Source organism: Pecten maximus, chromosome 10 (genome assembly GCF_902652985.1).
Source record: "Pecten maximus chromosome 10, xPecMax1.1, whole genome shotgun sequence".
NCBI classification, from domain to species: Eukaryota; Metazoa; Mollusca; class Bivalvia; order Pectinida; family Pectinidae; genus Pecten; species Pecten maximus.
In genome coordinates this window covers 37,330,809-37,354,705 of record NC_047024.1, presented here as the reverse complement: position 1 = coordinate 37,354,705, position 23,897 = coordinate 37,330,809, and the positions used below count along the sequence as shown (strand labels likewise).

Below are 23,897 nucleotides of genomic sequence, written 5' to 3'. Positions count from 1 at the left end.
CTATCTATTTCGGTTTGGGTGAAAGAAAATTCAATATTATGCACACCAGACTAAGACACCAGTGTAGTCCACTTAAGTACGATTTGTATCGTGTAAATCTTGTTGATGATCCAGCTTGCTCATGTGGATATCCATGTGAGAATGCCTTTCACTTTTTATTTGAATGTCGCCTTTATGCTCAGGAAAGACGTATTATGCTACAACATATAAATGCCTTTGGAACAGAACCTAGTTTAAAACTTCTATTGTATGGTAATACTCAATTTTCCGTAGATCTAAATTGTCGTATTTTTAGACTTGTGCATTTATTCATAAAATCCAGCAACAGATTTTAAAATATTTATAAAGTTCTTGTGAACTATTGTGTTTGTATTAAATTTTCATAGTCATTCAAACTTTATGCCTATTTCTATATGTAATATACATGTGTTTATATGTGTAATGGGAGAAGGCCTTAGTAAGTTGCAATAACTTGTGCCTAATCCCTTTTCCTTAATTGAAATAAAATATGTTTAAAGAAAAAAAAAAAAGATAAAGAACGCCATTATTCTCTGTTGGTGGAGCTCTGATTTCAAAGCTGAAATCGAACACGTTTTGGCGGAATACTATTTTAGCGTTACTCGTTATTTTTTCTTTTAATATCATTGCTACGGATGAGTAACCATTTCATTTTCTTTTAAGTTTGTATATAGCTTGGCATTTCATTTATAATTTTATCAATACGTGTTTATTTCATTAGCCATCAATACTTGTAATATATTACAACGCTAGACCGATATTCAAAATGTAGACAAAAAAGTCACAATAATTCGGACTAAAGAATGCCAAAAACGGCGGATTGCTTACCACAGAAAGAAAAGTACTCTATCAATACAGTGTATATTTTAGCCCTTTATCAGAGACATATATACAGAGAGATTAGTAACATCGCTATTTCCCCGTACACATAGTGGCTCCCTTTATTCGTGACCACTCAAGCATATCCCTTATCGAGAGCGTCCTGTCTCCTATCAAACACACGCGAGCGCAGGTAAATCGGGCTATGCGCATGTGTGTATCGTAGTATTGGAACTTATTCGACATGTTCTGGTTAATCCGCCATTACGTCAGACCAAAACATCGTCAATTTTAAACGCACACAAAAAGCACATCGTTTTATTTAGGCCACTACAAAAGTTATCACATTAACCAAAAACTATCATACTTATGGGATATAGTCTTATTGATCATGCACATTGTTGCCATTTATCCGTATTTTCTAAAATCCATTGGGTCCTATTCGACATGTCCAAGTTTGTAAATAGCCGCCATTACGTCAGACCAAAACATCGTCAATTTTAAACGCACACAAAAAGCACATCGTTTTATTTTGGCCACTACAAAAGTTACCGCATTAACCAAAAACTATCAAACTTATGGGATATAGTCTTGTTGATCATGCATATTGTTGTCATTTATCCGTATTTTCGAAAATCCATTGGGTCCTATTCGACATGTCCAAGTTTGTAATTAACCCGCCATTACGTCAGACCAAAACATCGTCAATTTTAAACGCACACAAAAAGCACATCGTTTTATTTTGGCCACTTCAAAAGTTACCACATTAACCAAAAACTATCAAACTTATGGGATATAGTCTTATTGATCATGCACATTGTTGCCATTTATCCGTATTTTCGAAAATCCATTGGGTCCTATTCGACATGTCCAAGTTTTGTAATTAAGCAGCCATTACGTCAGACCAAAACATCGTCAATTTTAAACGCACACAAAAAGCACATTGTTTTATCTAGGCCACTACAAAAGTTACCACATTAACCAAAAACTATCATACTTATGGATTGTGGTCTTGATTATCATGCACATTGTTGTCATTTATCCGTATTCTCGAAAACCCCATAGGGACTTTTCGAAAATTGGAGATTCCCGCCGATCTTTCCTGCGTTGTGCTTGACTTTCATACTCAAAATACAAACACTTGGACAGCAAATTGTGATATATTTCATATTGATGACACTTCTGCACTTTGATATTAATAAAATTAAAGCACATAATTGGATCTTGGTGATGATTTCAAATAGAAATTATCGATAATTATGTGTCTGGTTTTCAAGTCTCTGATATTATATACCATATATGGTCATTCAAGTTTATTTGCGTCAATCTTTTATATCGTCTCTGGTGACGTCACTTTAAAAAAAAAGTCTCTATGGTCTAGATAATGACATAGCTATATATAACATTTCTGTGGTCTAGATAATGACATAGTTATATATAGCATGTCACTTAGTTAATATACCCATCACCTGTAAACTTGATGTGGTGAAGTTCTTTACAATATATTATTCCTATTTGCGAGTATTATAACATGAGCTCTCTGATGGGTATATATCTTTAAAATGACAAAGTCGTTGAAAGCAAAATTAATTAGTCTTCATACAATTTAGTAAATGAACCGATACGATCGTCACAGCCTAGCAAATGAAGGCAACAGAGACCGTGACATGAAGTCACGTGACAAACAAAATGGCAGAAACGGAAATGTTGTAATGAAAACAACACACCAGCTACACACCTAGCCTAAAGATTGTAATGAGTGTGTATCAATTCCAGGTCAGTATCTGACATGTAAAGTTCTGTATTGGCATAGACATTACTGAAATATAGATATCGGTATGGAGTTATTTTGGAATCAAATTTTATAAAGTTTCAATGAAGACGTTCAAGTTCAGAAGTTGTTTACTGGTTTGGGAATAGCAGCTGGATAGTTTCATGTTAGTGCGAATACTGTTGCCCTGTCTTCACTCCGACCGATAGTTCTCTTACCAAGACCATATACACAAAACGTCTCCCGATAAGATTGTTATCGCAGCTCATGTGTAATATATTTTTAGACCCGACCTAGACAATCATCATAACTTGATAACTGTAGGACCTACTGCCTTCAAACCCAGAAATAAACACAAGTTAACATCAGCTCCCATGCGCAGTGATACGCACACATCAGACTACACACTTCTTGTATATCACAATTAAGGATTTGTGCGTCTAACAATGCAAGGTACTCTTTCTCAATTTAAAATGAATTTGATAGAACTTATTTAAATGCATACCAAAAGTGTGAGAAAATAAGGTACCCCCACTCTGCAGTACATGTAAACACAACCGAAATTACAAATATTTTCAATTACGAGAGGGACAGAGAGAGAGAGACGTTTTGGTTTCATAGTCAACGTAATCACACTAATCATCTATGATATGTATGTTTTAGTGTGTATCAGCACAGACTTACAATCACAGAAATAGAAAACATGCCAAAATGACGCCATAGGCCGTAACGCTGCACAAACACATTTTACTTCCTGTAATGCAATATAATCCACATTAAGTTAATTAATGATGGCCCATGGGATCACTATATGGGACAAATATAGGTACAATCAGAATGGCCTCCCAATATACCGGTACATACATTAGGGTAGTGACTTGTAATTGGTTACAGAAGCGACAGACTGTTTGTTCAAATCCTAGATATAGTGAAATGGAATGTATTCTGAGATGCAGTCATAAAATGATGCTTTGAAAATTTTACTATAAATTACCAGGTAACTTAGAACTATTGGCGTCTATCACTATTTCATCACTAACTTGTTATTAATGATGATGACTTACATATATATAAGCCTGTGATAATATGCTCATATGTGTAGACTTTGAAAAATGTTTGGTCTAAAACACAGAGAAATATAATTTATTCATGAACAGTTAGATGATTGATTTTAAAATATTACAATCAAATATCAGAACAGTTGATCAATTATAACCACTTATACCCAGTCATCGCCTCATCAATTCCTTATGTATTGGAAAAACTTAATTTTCCTGCCTTTATTATGACAGACACAAATGTAAACATTTGAAGTAGATGTCAATCATGGATGAGAAGATATCGCTAAAGACAGCTGTGTTACGACTGCCCCCCTGTAAAGTGTGTGAAGGGAAGGCATCAGGGATCCATTATGGCATCAACACTTGTGAGGCATGCAAGGTAAAGTTATTTTAAAATGACTCACATTAATTACCTTCAGATTCCTCTGAGCATTAATTGCACCAAGTTTTCTGACACAGTACCTTTAATTTCTAGACATTTTCAAAGACAGATATCTTTACCCACATGAAGAACATAAATTAATGGAAAGTAAGTTTATACCATGGTCCAATGCCACCTTTTTCCTTTCAAAGATTTTTCTCATAGACTCCTCATGGTATAAGAACATCACACAATTGTATCTGTACAGAAAAATATACCATCAGAGTCAAAATTTTTGAAAGTGTTTACTTTTATTTCCATTAAATACAAAATATGTATTAAAGTCTTGTGGCATATCAAATTCTTAAACTCGTTTAAAAATTCCATACTACATATAGCCACAACTTAGTGTAAGATCCTCTATATACTTTTCATTAATATACTGCTGTTGCCTATTTCATCAATATATAATACTCCAATTCTGGATTAGGTCTGAGAAGTCAAATTAGCCTTATTTGGAAAATGTGCAATTGAGAAATTAGTATCATGTTTTCTTTTACTTTCAGGGCTTTTTCCGGAGATATCTTTCCCGGAAGGAACCATATAAATGTGCCAAAGAAGGAAAATGTGTTATTACAGACAGCCCACGTGGGAACTGTTCAGCTTGTCGCATGGAGAAGTGTTTACAGCTAGGCATGTCCAAGGAAGGTATTTAAAGATCTAAATTGCTCACCTGAATATTTCAGTAATCATACTAGCAAAAATATTTTAAGTTACATTACAATTATTTTTCTACCTTTTTTTGCTGCATCTTCCAACTATTGTTTAAAGTCTTTTTTTTCTTTCTGTTTTGCAACATTTCCACTATTGGGCCGGGCCCCGCCTATCAGATCCCTTAGGGGTTAGAGTCACAGTTTATGCAAAATCTATTCCCCTTACCCCAAGGATGTTTCTGACCAAATTGGGTTCAAATCCATTCATAACTTTATAACTAGAAGCGATTTAAAGGAATAACCTCTATTTCCCGTAATGGGACCTGCTCCTCTGGCCCCATTGGGGTTAGAATCACTGTTTATGGAAAATCTATTCCCCTTACCCCAAGGATATTTCTGACCAAATTGGGTTCAAATCCATTAATAACTTAATGACAAGTAGCGAAGCAAATCCTTTAAATTGCTACTAGTCATAAAGTACTGAATTGATTTTAACCAAATATGATCAAAAATATCCTTGATAAAAGGGGAACAGATTTTGTTTGAATGATGACTATGACCCTCTGGGGCCAGAGGGGCGGGCCTAAAAGGGGAAATTGAGGTTAATCGACTAAATGGGTTTTGATGATATTTAGTCTGCAGCATTATCTGGTAAAGAAGATCTAATGTTGTTTAAATGGAGGGTATGAGTCCCTTGGGGCTGGAGAGTGGGGACCTAATAGGGGAAATGGTGCAAAATTGAAAAAAAAAGAAAAAGACTTTAAACCATAGTTGGAACATGCAACAAAAAAGGTAGAAAAATAATTATGTAAATTAAAATATCTTTGCCATAATTATTAAAATATCCAGGTAAGTGATGCAGGCCCTCTGGGCTTTGTTTATACTTTTTACCTTTTATCTATACCCTGCACAAAAAAATCACAAAAAAATCACTGTAAATATCCCCATTCATGCCTCTGCGCCAAGATCCCCTGAGGGTATAATCATCTTTTAAGATGGCACCCCCATAAAACTGAAGAAGAACCCCTCAATAAGATTCAGTTACATCCCAATCCTAATGTATGGTGAAGTTATATTCGCATCACAGTAATAACATTAAGTCCCAATGTATGGCGAAGTTAGATTTTGATACTTACAGGTCAAAGTTATTACTGACTGTAATTACATTAACTTGAAAAAAATTAATGCTGTTTGAAAATTAATTCTTATCATCATGCTTTGAGCAAACTGTAATTTGGCCCTGATCAATTGTAATAACCATCACTAATTCCCATACATACATCTCGCTTGGGTTTCTCTGTACAGCTGTTCGTCAGGGTCGTTACACATTGACTGAACGGACAAAGGCCATCATTGAAGTCCAGAAACTCCAACAGAAGGTGGAGGACTGTCCTATTCCCCAAGAAACACCAAAAGACAATAGCCGAACTCCATCAGAGCATAGCCCAGACTCTGGCATCATGTCACAAACTAGTCCTGCTGATTCGGACAATTTGGAGAATTCTGTGATATCTGATACTCCAGTTGATTCACCGTTTACAGTTCATATCCGTGAAGATCGTGACATGATGGAGTTTTCTTCCAACTCCCAATCAGAGTTGACGAAAGAATGTGGAAGTTCACAGGCAGGTACAGACTATGAAAACATAAAATCTATTCTGGATGAATTAATTCCTAGGCTTACAAAATGTGCTGAGGATTTATCACCGGTGTCGTCTAAATTAACTGATGAGGAAATTCACTCCTTACATATGACTGCTTTGGTAAGTGTTTACACCAAATGTTTATGTACCGGTTACATGTTAATGTTTAAACTGATTAAAGTTAATGAATGAACTTTGCATTAATCATCCTCACTGACACATATAGACACTTTTGTCTACACCACTTTTAAGGTATGGATGTTTACAATATGCAGTGATTGGTTGATACAGTGCTGGTAACACATACATATGAACCTTGGCTCTCTGGGTTCAATTCTCGGTTTGGACGTGGAAAGGTAGGGTCACCAGACCAGCTGGCCGACCATGCGAGTTTTACTTTGGTACACTACTTTTTTCCCATAATAAGCCCTTTTGTGTGCTTCCATTTGGGCCAACAAGATCTAGAGTGATTAGTATAAGTTATAACTTGTTTCGCAATTATTGTAAAATAGATAAAATGTGCATTACAAATGCTGTGATATTTCTTTGCCTCTGACTGGGGCCCGGGTTCATTTTGTCAGCCTCAGGATGACAGCTCTAGGTCCTTACCATATGGTATTCAAATGTCGTGAAATCCCAGGATTTTGGATGCATCCTTTCAATTATTGTCTTATAATTAATTTGAAAAAGAAAATTGGTGTCGAGAATTAGGTTGAATTTTTTCTGGAGTCAACTGAAAACTGGATACGGCTTAGTTTTAAACAATATAATTTGTGAATGGGGCTGTTATCAGCTTAGAAGACTCAAGATAAGATTTTCTTACCTTGACTTTTACTGTTCATATATAAATGTTGTTTTGTTCATTACATTGCACTGTCAGTTATCTTTGTTGTAGAATAAGTTCCGTATGAAGCAAGAAATGTTTGGCCCTATGGAGCCAGTCTCTATAGAAGAGTACAATCATCTCTATGAAGCTACAGGTCTCGATGTAGACGGAAGGCAAAGTCGTCTTCAAAGATGTCGCAGTTTCTTTGAGGGAACAATAAAACATTATGTCCAGTTCTCACGGGTCATTCCAGAATTCCCAGACCTACCAGTGCCTGATCAGTCATCACTTCTCAAAGGTATACCAATATATAAATGTATATGCTCACACATTTACATGTAGGTATATACATATTCATTGTTTTTTTTAGGTCATCTGACCAGAAGGGTCAAGATGATCATGACCTATAGTCATTGTGCTTCATCTGTCGTCGTCCGCCATGCACCATACGTAAACTTTTCACATTTCAAATGTCTTCTCAATTTCCAACAGTGGGATTCAGCTCTCACTTACCAGAACTCATCAGGTCAAATTGACCTGAAATTGACCCCATTTTCATGTTGTTTTCATGTCGTTTTCAGGTCAATATCTTTTCAGGTAAAATTTATTAAATTTACCTCAAGACGTTTTACCTGTGTACAAGACACAGGGGTCAAATATTTTAAAATCTTATGCAATTTTTTTCGCAAACCAGGAAGCCCAGGTTATTTGGCAAGTAGAATGCCAATATGAAGGGCTACCAAGTTTGTTCAAGTGAATGACCTTGATCTACTTTCAAGGTCACAAGGGCAAATCTGTTGAAATCTTGAAATTACTTAATCTCAATAACCATGTGAGGACCAGGATCATGAAATTTGTTCAAGTCACAAAAATATATGCTGAGGTCACAAATCAAAATCAAAGTTCAAGGTCATAAGGGACAATGTCAAATTTTGTATCTTTACACTGATAAACATTTTGTTATGACATTATTAAATATAGTTGGTCAGAATTAAAGTCAAATGACCAAAGGTTAAGGTCAAAGTTTGTACCTTTGATGTGAACATTTTCAAAGATGCTCAGATTTAAACATAGAGTCAACTGATTAATGTTCACTGGGTCAAAGGGCAAAGCCAATTTTTTTTTGTCTTTTCACTTTCACTGTTGAACATTTTGTTATGACATATATGAAGCAAATTTGGTTGGTATCATACAAAGAGTCAGCTCAGGGTGATCATTTGGATATTTTCAGTGAATGTTTTGTTATGGCATTATGAAGCAAAGTTGGTCTGAATTAAACAAGACGAAGTTAACTGACCAAAGATCAATGTCACTGAGTCAAAGGTCAAGGTAATGAATTTGGGTGCAATGTTCAAGTACTAATTTGATCTGTGACAATAACCCTGGTTGTTGTATTGGGATGTGTTTTTTAAGGTTCAGATAAAACAAATGGAAGCTAACAAGTGAGAATTATACTGGTATTTATTTCTTATAGCCCTGCAAAAATGGAGACAGAAAGAAAATAAAGAGTCACATCATAGTAAATGTACAATTGTATAAAATATATTTTACTTGTGCACTCAGCAATGGGCAGATGATGATTAAATATTGTGGGGGATATACAGGCACACGGCAGGGTCCTTGCTGACCGACCTGTCAGTGATCTAAATCAGATGAGATATGTAAAAAATATCTATCAGAACACATATCAGTACTCTGGTGACCGATAAGGCCCATGGGCCACTTGTTCATTTGTCTATAGCTTTGTATTTTGCCAACACTTTATCAATCGTGAATGAAGAATTACACTTGCATTTACTCATTAGCTCCACACCAGGAACTGGAAGAACAATAGTTTCATTGTTCCCATCCATCTGTCCTTTTGCACTTTATCCTTTTCTATCTCCCACAATAATTTTCTTTGGAACTTGTGGTTCGAACACCTAAAGTAAGGTGATGTGTTATGTACCAAAATTAAGTCAGTCTGACCTATTTTTTTTTTTTTTTTACCTTTGGCCTATATCCTATACTTCTAAATTACTTGTCACTGCAACTCCATATTTGGCACATCAGTTACCAGTGAGGTGGGGGGGCATGTATCAAATGTAGGTCACTCTGACCTATATTTTGACATTTGACATCACCTTAAAAAACTGTTTGAGCCTGATCTCTTGTTACTTGGAATTCTTACTTGGGGCATGGGTTTATCTTACTTGTCTTGTATCTTGTCTTTTAGCAACAGCTCCATGATGAATTTTTTTTTTTTTATTTGTAGCTGCACGGTTTGAGTTTTTCATGTTACTGGAGTACCGGGCGGTTGATCCTGATCTCCAAATGGTACTGACAATTGGTGGAGATGTTTACCACATCAACGAAGCCAGCATTTACTTCCCCAAGGAAATCATGCTGTCCTGGTTTGAATTCTCACGTGTTATTCGGCGCCTCAATCTCAGTGATAAAGAAAGAGCGCTGGTACTTGCTATTTCTCTGGTTTTTAGAGGTAAGTTTATTACAATGTTATCAACGAGTTGGTATTTGCATGTATTGGCAACCTTTAGGAGATTGTGTGTTTTCAAACCTTATAATTGTGTTTTATCTTTCAGAGGTCTTTTATTATGCATCAATGATTTTCATTCATTTTCAAACTTTCTAATTTGATGATCCTTGGTACATTTTGCATGTATTAATCATCAGCTGGTTGTGGTATGTGGTAATTGGAATATACATTTGAAATTCTTCTGTATATGGCTAGGTATTCAGCGATTTTCAGTGATTTGTTTTCTTTTGATAACTTGTGGATTATACAGTGACTTACTGTTGTACCATTACCATCAATTTTGAGTTTGAATTGATGATATTAACTTGTAGAATTTTACCATTTTAAGATGTTTCCTTAGAGTTTATTGTTTAACCTTTACTATATCTACTATTCAATGGTAAGGCATTGAAATTCACAATTAATCATGATTTATAAAGTGGTACTGTATTGAGTGGCATTAGGGTGGTACTGTAATGAGTTGTATATAGTGGTATTGTAATGAGTGGCATATAGTGGTACTGTATTGAGTGGCATAAAGTGGTACTGTATTGAGTGGAATATAGTGGTACTGTATTGAGTGGTATAAAGTGGTACTGTATTGAGTGGAATATAGTGGTACTGTATTGAGTGGTATAAAGTGGTACTGTAATGAGTTGTATATAGTGGTATTGTAATGAGTGGCATATAGTGGTACTGTATTGAGTGGCATAAAGTGGTACTGTATTGAGTGGTATAAAGTGGTACTGTATTGAGTTGTATAAAGTGGTACTGTATTGAGTTGTATATAGTGGTATTGTAATGAGTGGCATATAGTGGTACTGTATTGAGTGGCATAAAGTGGTACTGTATTGAGTGGAATATAGTGGTACTGTATTGAGTGGTATAAAGTGGTACTGTATTGAGTGGAATATAGTGGTACTGTATTGAGTGGTATAAAGTGGTACTGTAATGAGTTGTATATAGTGGTATTGTAATGAGTGGCATATAGTGGTACTGTATTGAGTGGCATAAAGTGGTACTGTATTGAGTGGAATATAGTGGTACTGTATTGAGTTGTATAAAGTGGTACTGTATTGAGTTGTATAACATGGTATTGTATTTAGTGTTATATAGTGGTACTGTATTGAGTTGTATAAAGTGGTACTCTATATAGTGGTACTGTATTGAGTGGTATAAAGTGGTATTGTAATGAGTGGTATATAGTGGTACTGTAATTGAGTGGTATATAGTGGTACTGTAATTGAGTGGTATATATTGGTACTGTATATAGTGGTACTGTATATAGTGGTACTGTATATAGTGGTGCTACATATTACCACTATACATGTATATATACAGTACTACTATATACCACTATATAGAGCACCACTTTATACAATACCATTATACAGTACCACTATATATTTTCTGGTTTGTGTTTTTTTTTATTATTACTATATATATAGAGGATATCTAACAGTGTCTTCAGTAATACCAAATATATTTCACGAGTGGGGCTAATATTTTGATATTTTTCACGAGTGCGCAGCACGAGTGAAAAATATCAAAATATTAGCCATACGAGTGAAATATATTTGGTATTACTGAAGACACTGTTAGATATTCTGTTTATTACATTTTTTATTAACGAAAAACCTACCCCGTATGCTAACTAGGCCTACAGCGATAATTTGTAAACAAAAACAGTAGTTCCCCCTGTCCAGGTGCTGACATATATGTCGGGCTTTCTGATTGGTCAATTATTTTGGTATTTTCTAATCATGAATTTGATTGGTCAAATCAGCAAAAGTGATATTTTTCACTAGTGAAAAATATCACTTTTACAGAATGAATAATTTTTGATATTTCACTGGTAAAAATGTAATAAATATATATATATAACGACTATATAAATTACCATTTACCACTATTAAGTATCACTACATACATAACCATTATATACCCTTATGTACAGTCTGTATATTGGTACTCTATGTAATAAATGTGGTTGCAGTGGTATGTGCTTTAGTTACCTGGTAATGAAATGAAAATACTTGGAAATATTTTTTCATTGTTTTCTGATAAGCTGATAAAATTTTGATTGATTTGTTGATTCCACTTTGTTACTGAGCCGCCATAAATGTGTCACTCATGTATTGTCACATGTTCAAGAGGAGAACGCCTAGAAGTTACATGTGTACAGGTTAGTTTCCGCAAACAGTTGCAAAGGTACCATGATGATAAATTTTACCGTACTATGTCTTGGAAACCAATTGACTGAAATTATGTCTGATTTTCAAAGCTTTGGGGTCTTATCTTTAATTGATTTTAGTTACAAATTGATTTTAGAGTAACAAAATATATTTTCTGTCTCAGTTTGACTTTTAAATCTGTCATGTATTTTTCAGATCGTTGTAAATTAGAAGATCCAGAAAGAGTGGAAAGAATACAGCTGACCCTGATATCATATCTACGCTACGTGCTGAAGGAGCGATACGGCCGACAAGAAGTACATATGTTTTCCAAAGTTATGAACATGTTTTTGTCATTCCGGGTACTAACTGAGAGTTACATGAAACAGTACCAAGAACTTTGTAAGGATAAATTCCTTCCTAAGCAGTTTCCAGAAATGCTAGAATTCTTGTTTGAGGATGATTAGATATATATGCCCTATTATCAGTGTCATCACACCCATTACAAAGTGGCTTCAGACATAATGTCGTATCACATTCAACACTACCTAACTGTGTTGGCTTGTATTTCTCAGGAAGCTGAGAAACAAGCTGGTCAGTGCAGGCATGGTTGTGTCCTTTGGCAAGACACTTTACCCTATTTGCTCTTGATGGCATGTGATGTGCCTCCCATATGTTGTTCAGTGAGTAGTCACTAACTACTACCAGGAGAAACCCAGTAAACAAATGAACATAGTATAGTATCACATCAAAAATGAATGCAGTAAATAAATTCTTATGCGTCATAAAAAAGTTACTTTCTCATGTTCAACAATATCTCAGTTATGCAACAGAATCTTACATTAGATTCTATTTATAGTTTATCCTGTCCACAGGACAAGTGAGTTTATTCCATGATGCAGTGTCTGCTCTCAGTAGCATTTTCTTTAAATCACTACTTGTCCTGGAAAGCTGAGTAGATTGTTATCAAATTTGGTCTTGAGTACAATACAGATATAGCAAATTCTATTGTATAAAATAATGATCTATTCGCACATACTTCACATAGTTATCCTGCGGTTGCTAGAGAAAAGATGAATCAATCTCTCTCAGGGGGGTAAAGACAGCTGGCACAGGCTATAACAATAACAGAACATCATCATTTTACATTGAGTAACCATGTCTTAAATGATTATGTCATTAATTTTGATGCACATTCCAAGGAGCATTGCAGATGGGGCGATGAAAAACTTTCATAAAGCTTGCATTTGCTTGCAAGTATGGGAGAAAAAGAATCAAACATGGGTCTGTTCCGCAAACAAGGATATCTCAACCCTCGTGTAAGAGTTTGCCTGGCCAGCACTTGTCAAGCCTCGTGCTGACTGGCCAAACTCTTACACTTGGGTTGAGATATCGCTGTCCACAGAACAGACCCATGTTAGATTCTATTAGTCTCGCAGGGAGCCAAAGGACAGGGCTCAATAGAGGAAGTAGAAAGGTAGTTGTTTGAGATCAAATCAGGGAATAATTAAGAAATCATCTTCCTTTATCGTTTGATATGTACTGTATTTATTTGCTTTAATACTTTCTAAGATTTATCTATATATAGACTGTATATAAGAAAGTGTTGTTAACGCTTCTGATATGGATCTCAGTAGATATTAAATATCCTACTTTCTGATATTGCATTTTTATGATCACCACGTGACTATTCTAGGTCAGTAAGAGGTGAATTTAACAGATGACTGTGGCTAGACTTTGTGATGTTTACATTCTCCCAGAAATACAAGATCACGGCACACATATGTTTCAGGAAAAGTTATAACATTCAATATGGCTGAAATTGGCAAATGATTTTCAGTTTATGATGATCCTACCTTGGAATGGCCATAAAATGGGAGGGGTATATAGTGTAGCCCTTGTCCGTTCTGTCCTGCCCCATTTCAATTTCCACACCTACCAACTTCATTCTTTGACAGATTTTCATCAAATTTTATACAAAGCATTCATGTCTTACAGAAGTTTTATAATTTCTTAGATTCTGACTTGTTTTTGACTTAACATTAGTGCCCACTGATGTTTTGGTTATTATAAGAAATTATGCTGAGTTTGCTGGACACCCACTGATAGTGATAGAATCTAGTATTTTTTATGGAAGCTCTTTTAGAGTCAAAAATCAATACATGCAGTCAAATGTAACATAAAAATAAAATATACAGGTAGTGGGAGATCCAACATCTATGAATGTAGTTTCTGTGCAATTCTGTGATGCCCTGAAGAGGAATTCCGCAAGGAATACAAGAGTACAGCTGTAAAGTTGAGTAGCCAGAAGTAAAAGATGACCATAACGTCAAGCTGGGTTCTCTGCTTTAATCCAAATGTTAATTAGTTTCGAAAGAAAGGCATGTCGTCATCAGAACCCTGATAAAGATAAAATGTTTTAATGTTTCCTAAATTTTGTGTATAGCTCTAGTTCCGTCGAAATGAGGGTATATATATTTTACAAAGTGTGTTTCTAGTTGTTTTATACATCACATAAAACTCTGAGCTCTATCAATGTATAAGACCACGACTTATACTGTAAACATGGACAATTTATGTTAAAAGTTTCCTCCACGCACATGTTGTGTGCTGAATGCCAGATAGATACATTGATAGAGCTCAGAGTTGTGATGTATGTGGTATTTATGGAACATAAGACACATTGATTGTGGTAATAACACATGTGCTTACAGGTTACCTATCAAAAATTGTGACATGAAACCCTCATGGAAATAACCATGTTTACAGTTACAAATTCCCCCATGTCTATTACATATCAGTAAAAATGCTTAAATTTCTTTTGTCTTGCATTAAGCCATCCCCTGCCTTGAATCAAAGTTTATATTCTGACACGATAGGTTTAAACACAATATGTGTCCCACATCTGGTTCAGGGGAGGTTTTTTTTCATCACAGAGTAATTCCATGCCACCTTCACTGTTCATCCAGGCAATGGAAAATGAGCATACCAGATTATTTATAATGTTATATCTGTTCAACTCTCTATAGTGAATCTATAATGTCATCCATATTTTTGTAATTTCATTTGTCATCCTGATGTTTGCAACTTGTAATTTCATTGGTCATCCTGATGTTTGCAACTTGTAATTTCATTGGTCATCCTGATGTTTGCAACTTGCAAATTCATTGGTCATCCTGATGTTTGCAACTTGTAATTTCATTGGTCATCCTGATGTTTGCAACTTGCAATTTCATTGGTCATCCTGATGTTTGCAACTTGTAATTTCATTGGTCATCCTGATGTTTGCAACTTGCAATTTCATTGGTCATCCTGATGTTTGCAACTTGTAATTTCATTGGTCATCCTGATGTTTGCAACTTGCAAATTCATTGGTCATCCTGATGTTTGCAACTTGTAATTTCATTGGTCATCCTGATGTTTGCAACTTGTAATTTCATTGGTCATCCTGATGTTTAAAACTTTTAATTTCATTGGTCATCCCGATGTTTAAAACTTGCAATTTCATTGGTCATCCTGATATTTGCAACTTGTAATTTCATTGGTCATCCTGATGTTTAAAACTTGCAATTCCATTGGGATCCTAATGTTTTCAACTCGCAATTTCATTGGTCATCCTGATGTTTGCAATTTGTAATTTCATTGGTCATCCTGATGTTTGCAACTTGCAAATTCATTGGTCATCCTGATGTTTGCAACTTGTAATTTCATTGGTCATCCTGATGTTTGCAACTTGTAATTTCATTGGTCATCCTGATGTTTAAAACTTTTAATTTCATTGGTCATCCCGATGTTTAAAACTTGCAATTTCATTGGTCATCCTGATATTTGCAACTTGTAATTTCATTGGTCATCCTGATGTTTAAAACTTGCAATTCCATTGGGTCATCCTAATGTTTTCAACTCGCAATTTCATTGGTCATCCTGATGTTTGCAATTTGTAATTTCATTGGTCATCCTGATGTTTGAAACTTGCAATTTCATTGGTTATTATCATGGTTATGACAAATTGGAGTTTCATTTATGCTTAAATACATGTTGATTTTATTTCGTGAAATTTCAAACTGGAGAAGATGTGCAACTATTGAATAGTCATTTAGATAGAACATCAAATGTCATCATCATATTGTGACATTATAATTCTTATACATGAGACAGGAAAATCTTACACACTACCAGTACCAAGTGCTAATTGTTTGGTCTTGTCAAACTGGCACCTTTATGTGACATTGGGCACAAAATTATGTCATAAAGATATCACATCCTAGTGTCTTTCTGAAGCCAAACCTACAAGGGAGATATCAAAGAATTAGGAAATAACCATACTAGTTCATAGAATCTTTTACCTGTACGTGGCCAAGATAAATTTAATTCTGTCTTTCGCTGACATTCTCTAATATCTCATTCTCTGCTATGCTTCAATTTTGGTACAGAATGTCAATTGTTCATCGAGATAAATCAAGGTACATATGTATCTGGTTCTGTGAATCAATTTTGATATTCAGTCAGAAGTATTGTTGTATTAAACCAGATAGATCTTGCTGTATGTGATATGTGTGTTACTTAAGAAATAATTAACGATGATTCGTGTATTATTGCAGGATATACAACGAGGACGAGGATATTTTGCAATTAAATTAAAATTGCAAAATATCCGAGTCCGAGTTGTATATCCTGCAACAATACACGAGTCAAAGTTGATTATTTCTATTCTACCATGTACTGTTCAGTTCTGAGATCGACCTCTTTCTAATAGAAAAACAACAAAAGAAACCCCGGGAAAACCTTATTTCTTGAGTATTGTATTATTTGTTGATGAAATATACAGGCAATACAGTACTACGATCAAGAGCATCTATCATATGGCATTGATTTTGAAAATTTAAAAAAAAAAAAGGAAAAAGAAAAAAAGGGGGGTCTCCGTAGGATTCGAACTCGCGTCGTGATAAAAATATATTGAAAGACTAACCCATTAGCCCACTCGGCTATAGTAACCTTTTATGAAACGGGTGAATATTAGATATTTAAAATTGTGATAGCCGTGACTCACGACCGTGTATTATTGGCACGAGCGTGGGTTATTGGAAAATAATACATGGTTTTAAACCAATCAAAACCGGCGTTACATAGCAAACATGGTAGAATGTGTTTTAAGAGTTGATATGTAATGGTGTGGTGAAAGGTATGCAGAATGAAGTATAAATTGTTGATATCCAAGTATTATGTATAGTGTTCCTAGTATTAAATAAATATATATAGAAGAGAAAGAAAATGAAAATTATCGATTATTTTATAAAAAAAAACCACTGAATACTATTAAAGATCCAGGAGTGGAGCAAGCACCATTACTTTGACTTAGGTTTAGTTGATTCCCTTGCCTGGATACCACCTAGTATGCAGGGCGATTGAAAAATTGTGGAAACTACAGATATACAGTCTGTATACTGCAAAGCACTGCCAGTTTCTCCAATCTTATCAATTAAAACCAATTTGTGTTGACAAACTTCACAGTACCTCACAGTGATTTATACTTCATTGTAAAAATTCTTCATCGTTAGTCCAATAGTCTCCACTTTTATGGCAAGCCATTGGGGAAAGCATTTGTTAATATTCAAAACAATTCTATCAATATTGATTATTCAGTCGATAATTTTTATGTTGATACACATGTATATCAATAATACATGATTAATATCAAAAAATAAATTATCATTATTAATAAATGAATTATTGATATTAATGAATGATTTATTTGTACCCTACCAGAGAATCTGGGGAACCTAAATACTTAATGTTAAGGGGGAGGGGGGTGGGGTACAGTTAATCGACTTTCAGAACTGCTCCATTCTGAGATATTTACAGAATAACTTTGTCTGGCACCAAGTATCTCTGCCGCCATAATTGATGAATGTTCGGAAATCCTCAGGAGAATATACCAAATATTCACTAGGGGACACTGATCTAGTGATAGAAAATATATATATATATTAATGGTTTTTTAACATAAATAAATGCCTTTTTTTCCACAACAGCTTGCCATACACTTTCTTACATCCCAGATTTTAGTGCCTATCTTTATATTTACACCATTGATGAGCAGTGTAATATGCAAAAGAATTTCATGAAATAATGTTTTGCTTTCTCAGTCCTGTTTTTGAAAGAGAGAGCTAGAAACCATAGTATTATATGATAGTATGTGTTAATGCTACATATCCTTATTTGAAATGTTTCATCTTTGTACAAATGTTTCATACTAAATACAGTGATATATTTTTATACCAAGAGTGTTTTGTTATTGATATTCCAGCGTACTCAAAATCTCAGGTGTCAAAGGTCAAAATTCAATATAGATTTATGATGCCAAGAACTACCTGATATTTAGCCTGTTGTTTGCTTTGTTGAGAGCCATTCAATTTGTTAAGATACGCTTCATTTACTATGCATACTTAAAAGGTCACATTTGTTTCACCTGTAAACCATTTATCCCTGATTTCATTCTAGATCTGTTGCTTGCTGGCGAAGATGACTTAAAAGTTTACTGAAACAATGCATCGCAGATAATTGGATTCCGCTCCCACCAAGAACTATTCACTAATGTACAGTAAATCTATCTATACGAAATGTAGTTAAAGTGAACTCAGTTCTGTGCCCAAATGGTTGAAACACACGCTTGTAAAGAGATGGTGGTACAATTGTATGATGTTTCAGGAAATTAAAATAGAAGTTCTGATTTTAACGTGAATTGTGTGCTGTCCCACAATTCCTTACATAACACTAGTCAAAATCGTCCGTATGTCTGGCGTCAACTTCTCTTTTTAAACAACTTATTCTCAAAAACCTGAGTATGTAGCATGTTTAGATTAAGTGCTACTTAAATATTTTGGTCAAATACAATATAAATAACTTTGACCCTCATTCAAGGTCATAGTGGCAAATGTTCTGAAATTTCAACATCAAACATACACAGAGATCCGACGATTTGTATTCAGCATACTGGGATGAATGTCAACCACTCATTAGATGACTTGGAATATTACGGGTTTTTTGGTTTTTTTTTTCAAAATTTACCACGTTTTGGGCTTATTTAACATCTTTGCATCAATACTCACTTTAATTTGTTCAAAGGCTTACATGTTAATAAGTATACATCCCATACCCTCTCATTCTTTACAGATCTATATATATGATGAAATGACGATTGAGTGTTGGAGATTGTAGTTCGGTTCGTTTGATAAAGGATCTCTTTTATTTCCGTCTTCAAGCTTTCCAAGAATCACAAATACCGTCACATTGTTTTCTTCCCCCTTAATTTCTGAGATTACTTAATCCGCGTTCAGTGTTTGGACTTTCCTCGGTTGTTGAAGTATATTGGTTCCCTTTCTCACGATAATTCGCACATCGACGACCTTAATTTCAATCGTATTTGGTGTTCATGCTATGCGACACGAGATTTAAAAGATACCATAATTTCATTGCATTATCTTTATTTGATTTTCCTATTTGTTAAGGTATCTTTCTAAAACACTTCAAGTTTCTGAAGGGACAGCAGAACCACCTCATATCCGACTTAAGTTCTGTAATTGGACTCCTGTCTATATTTATTATTTTGACTCGTGTTCGTGTCCAATTTCTTTCTGCTTCGTCTGTTTTGTTATGTAATTCAGTATATAATGAAATAAAGTTTATACTGTTTCCGACTTTGATCAAATGTAATTTGGTGCAAAAGTGTTCATGACAACGATGGCATTTCAGCATTTTCGTTACTTTCTCCTCAAATGCTCCGGAACAAAATTCATATTTGAATTGTTCCTCTAGATCTGATCATGGACCCCTGAACACACCTTCGCCTTTGGCTTTTAACTGGGATGCCGATTTTGATCTTGTAACCTGGTTTGCTTGATTTAATTATTTACCTGATCTTCGATCTATTATGAGAAGCACCGCGCTTCTAGACCTCGAATTAGACATGAATCTCAATATGATATGTCGATACTGCGATTCTCCAGAATTAGGTAACGTATCTCATTATTTGTTAAGATGTCGATTTTTGACCACCGAAAGAAAGTTATTTAAAAAAAATAATTATTATACATGGCAAAACATTCTTTTCAGAGCTAATAAATACTACAAATACCAAAATCTTATGCGATGCAAGTTACCTTATGCAAGTTTATAAAAGTTTTGTTTAAAAAAGGCCCACCTGATTGGTGCACTGTGTTATGTTGAATGATGTAAAATATATTTATGTGTTTTCTCTGTACATCTTATTTTTGAAATGACGATTATAAAAATAAAGTTGATAGTTGAGTCACTGCCTTGGCATTGAAGAAAAAATCTTGAAACAGCACCATATACAATCAAGAAAATATAATATGAATTAAGTAATAGATGCGCGAATGCTTGATTAGAATACGATAATTGCAAGTTATTATTACATGAATAGAGTAATAAATATATGAATGCTGGATTAGAATACGACAATTTAACGTAATTTTATGAATTTAGTGTAGATACATGAATGCTGGATTAGAATACGAAAATTCCACGTAATTATATGAATTTAGTGATGGATACATGAATTCTGGATTAGAATACGAGAATTTCACGAAATTATATGAGTTTAGTGATAGATACGCGAATGCTGGATTGTAATACGATAATTGCAAGTAATTATACATGTATGTCCTATATGTTCATGGCGGTAAATTGTGATGGAAATCTTATCTTAAATTCTAATGTATAGTACATGTACCTAGTTATCAATTAAGCTCTATTCGCAAATTCCGGTAAACTCTAAATGAAACACAGAATCTGAAATGTGTTGCGATCGCCAAACAAATCTACAGGTACATCTACTTAGAGGTTGAGAAGATCAACACTCCGATAAAAAGAAACTTAAAATTGTCCTTTAATAAAAAAAATAAATCAAATAAACGGTAAACAGAAAAGAAAAACTTCACAATCCGAAATGTGTGTTCGGTGGCCTATATAATACAAGTACATTTATAAATTTTATACTCAGGAAGTCATTTCTTCGCTTTGCGTTTTATGATGGTATATACATGGATATGTTGTTTCTAAATGGTTGGATCGTGTGTCCTTATAAAAATGTATTGAAAATGAAATAAGAGAAGCATGGATCTGGCAGAATCATGATTCTACAGTATTATAGCCTAGTTTTAGTTACACTTTGTTTTCGGTTGGACCACAGGGCCACGTCACTAACGTATCGTTTGTAAACACTCTAGTTAATGATTTTTGTTATTTCGGCCTAGTCTTTAATTATAACAGAAAAATTACCATGGCACAGAAAACATTAGCATCACATGGAAGGAAAGCGTATTATCTTCTTAAAAGTAGAATTAAAAAATATATACTTGATGATGAAACTGAATTACCACTTTTTGATACATATGTAGCATGTATACTTAATTACTGCTGTGAGGTGTGAGGTCATCACCTAGCACCAAAAATAGAATCTGTGCATCTTTTATTCCTTAAAGGACTATAGTAAATATGAAGAAAACGGTCAATAGCTTTACATGTACATCGTAAAATAATGATCATGAAATATTGGTTAAAGTTGATAAGAACAGATAAATGTATATTAAAGTCGTGCTATGATGCTCTATTTGAGCTCAATACCAGAAAACCTAATTATAAATTAAACTGGGTCTTTGAGATAAAAAAAGAAAGAGTTATGTAGACATGGGTTTAACTATGTTTGGATTGCTCAAAAGGTACATAATGAAAAAAACAGGTTTTGAAAACATATATGCAACGCCTGCATGATATATTTATTCATGAATTACATAGTGCATTCGATAATTCTTCGAAATGCCAAATTTATAAATATCTTGCTGAAAGCTTTGAAATTCAATATTATTTCAAAAAACCCTTAACTCCAAAAACCAAACAAATATTAAGTAAATTTCGTATGTATGCACACTCTCTTTATATTGAGTCCGGATGCTATAATGCTTTTCCGAGAAGCGAAAGAATTTGTACAGTCTGTAACGAAAATGATGTCGAAGATGAAATGCATTTTATTCTACTATGTCAAGCTTATGCAGAGTTAAGAGTTAAGTTTATAAAACAATATTATTATAGGCATCCGAGTTTTTATAAGCTTATAGAATTATTTTCATGCAAAAATGTTAAAACATTAAGTAAAATGGGTAATTTTTTGATACAAGCAACAGATAAAAGAAAATGTCTTATGAATCTGTAGTTAGTGGTTATAAAGTTCTTTCATTTAATTTAGTAATAATGTAAGGACTTATCCTCCGCCTTCTTGAGAAGTACGTTCAACTATGATTATCGTATTATGTATTTGTATAACCTTTATGCTGTATTGCATTTGGTGAATAAAGTGATATATCTTTGTACCCTATGGGTATGAGTCATAGGGTAGACGGACATATCAAGTGTTTACAAACGATACGATAGTGACGTGGCCCTGTTGTTGGATCACATTCACCCTTGGCGGAATCTGACATTTTCATTAGATGCGGCTCATGTGAAGAGGAAGGTACTGGATCGTAATTTTTGGTAAGAAGGGGTGGGATATGACCAAGTTAATGTATGCCCAATCTGATCTGACTCTACTTTCACTTTAAGTTACAGAGACGGTGACGTCACACACGTTCTTGATAATGACCTGACCACACGGTCCCCGTGATTTCGTGTACGCCGCACCCGGTCCCGGACCCGATCCCCGTACCAGGAATATTGATATTATTTTTTTTCTCGACAATGGCTCAATGAATAAATCTCATGTTTGTCTTATAAATTCTGATTAATATTTGAAAAATCTGGCATTTAAAATAAAATGGAAGTAATACCTACAACTTTAGTAATCGTCGATTTACATTTTTCAGAGTGTGATTTTGTGTACGCCGCACTCAACCGTGAAAAGTTACGGTTTTTGACTGTTTATTCGTAAACAAGGGTTTATTTTTATGATATTTTCGATTCAATACATTAAGTAAACCTAGTTGTTGATACAAATATAAGTTTTAATTACAAAAACTACTTATTTCATTTCAAATCTTGCCTTTTTTAGATCGCGGCGATGATCACGGGTTTTTTTGTTTACGCCCGGTCCCGTACCAAGGGCAGACTACTCCCGATCCACCGCCCCGTGCTAAGACTACTGGTTTATGAGTAGCGTGTATATTGTCTGTATACATATACCAGATGTTCTATAGCATTTGATACATAATATGGCAACCTAGCTGTCGTATGAATGTAAATGTCTTTATCTAATATGTGTAGAACTTTCAGCCATCATATAAAGTTATTTAATGCACATGAGTAAAGTGACTTCGTATTATTTTCTGACATACTGGCAACTAAAAGTCGTCCAAGCTGAGTTTGAAGATCGACCAAGCCATAACAGGACCCGCTCTGGCTCCGGGTGCGCCTGCGGAGCCAATTCCCTGAATTTGTTCAGCTGTAAACGGGATAAACTATCAGTCAAAAAAAAAATTAACACTACCTGGAATGTGTTCCGCTTAAGGTAAAGTGTTCCTCCTTAAACAACGAAGTACAAACGCCCGGAGCAATGCCAGGACAGTAAAGGATTTGGTTGTTATGTAATTCAGAATTGCAACAACAGATTGATTGTCGCACCGGAATAGGACTTTCTTGTTCTTAAGTCTATCCCCCAAATGTACACTGCAACTTGGATTGGGAAAAACTTCAATACCGTTATGTCATCAGTGTAGTCTGCTTGAAACCAGGATTCGGGCCAAGTGCCAAATGCCCACCGTCCTTCAAAATATGCATCAAATCCATTACCCTTCCTGGCCGAGCTATCAGTAATAACTGTAAATCTGAATTGGTGATCCATAATTGATTCCAAAACACAGACACGCCGTTAAAAGAATGGGAAAAAAACCAAAAAAACTTTAGAGCTTTGCGTAGAGCATGTGTGATCCTTATATATGATGATAAGGTTTGGTTGTCCCCATGGTAGCGTTAATAAGGCGCCT

General features: G+C 34.7%; 1 protein-coding gene across 1 annotated transcript in view; it reads left to right on the top strand.

Moving 5' to 3' along the window:
* Nucleotides 1-2,515: 2,515 nt before the first annotated feature.
* The window catches only part of LOC117336672, a 35,668-nt gene continuing 14,286 nt past the window's right edge, over nucleotides 2,516-23,897 (top strand). Inside the window, exons 1-7 of the mRNA XM_033897280.1 lie at nucleotides 2,516-2,613; nucleotides 3,901-4,048; nucleotides 4,597-4,738; nucleotides 6,049-6,506; nucleotides 7,282-7,510; nucleotides 9,467-9,691; nucleotides 12,118-12,365. Coding sequence (XP_033753171.1) covers nucleotides 3,926-4,048; nucleotides 4,597-4,738; nucleotides 6,049-6,506; nucleotides 7,282-7,510; nucleotides 9,467-9,691; nucleotides 12,118-12,365 — 1,425 coding nt within the window. The 5' untranslated portion in view covers nucleotides 2,516-2,613; nucleotides 3,901-3,925. The remainder of the gene's footprint in view (nucleotides 2,614-3,900; nucleotides 4,049-4,596; nucleotides 4,739-6,048; nucleotides 6,507-7,281; nucleotides 7,511-9,466; nucleotides 9,692-12,117; nucleotides 12,366-23,897) is intronic.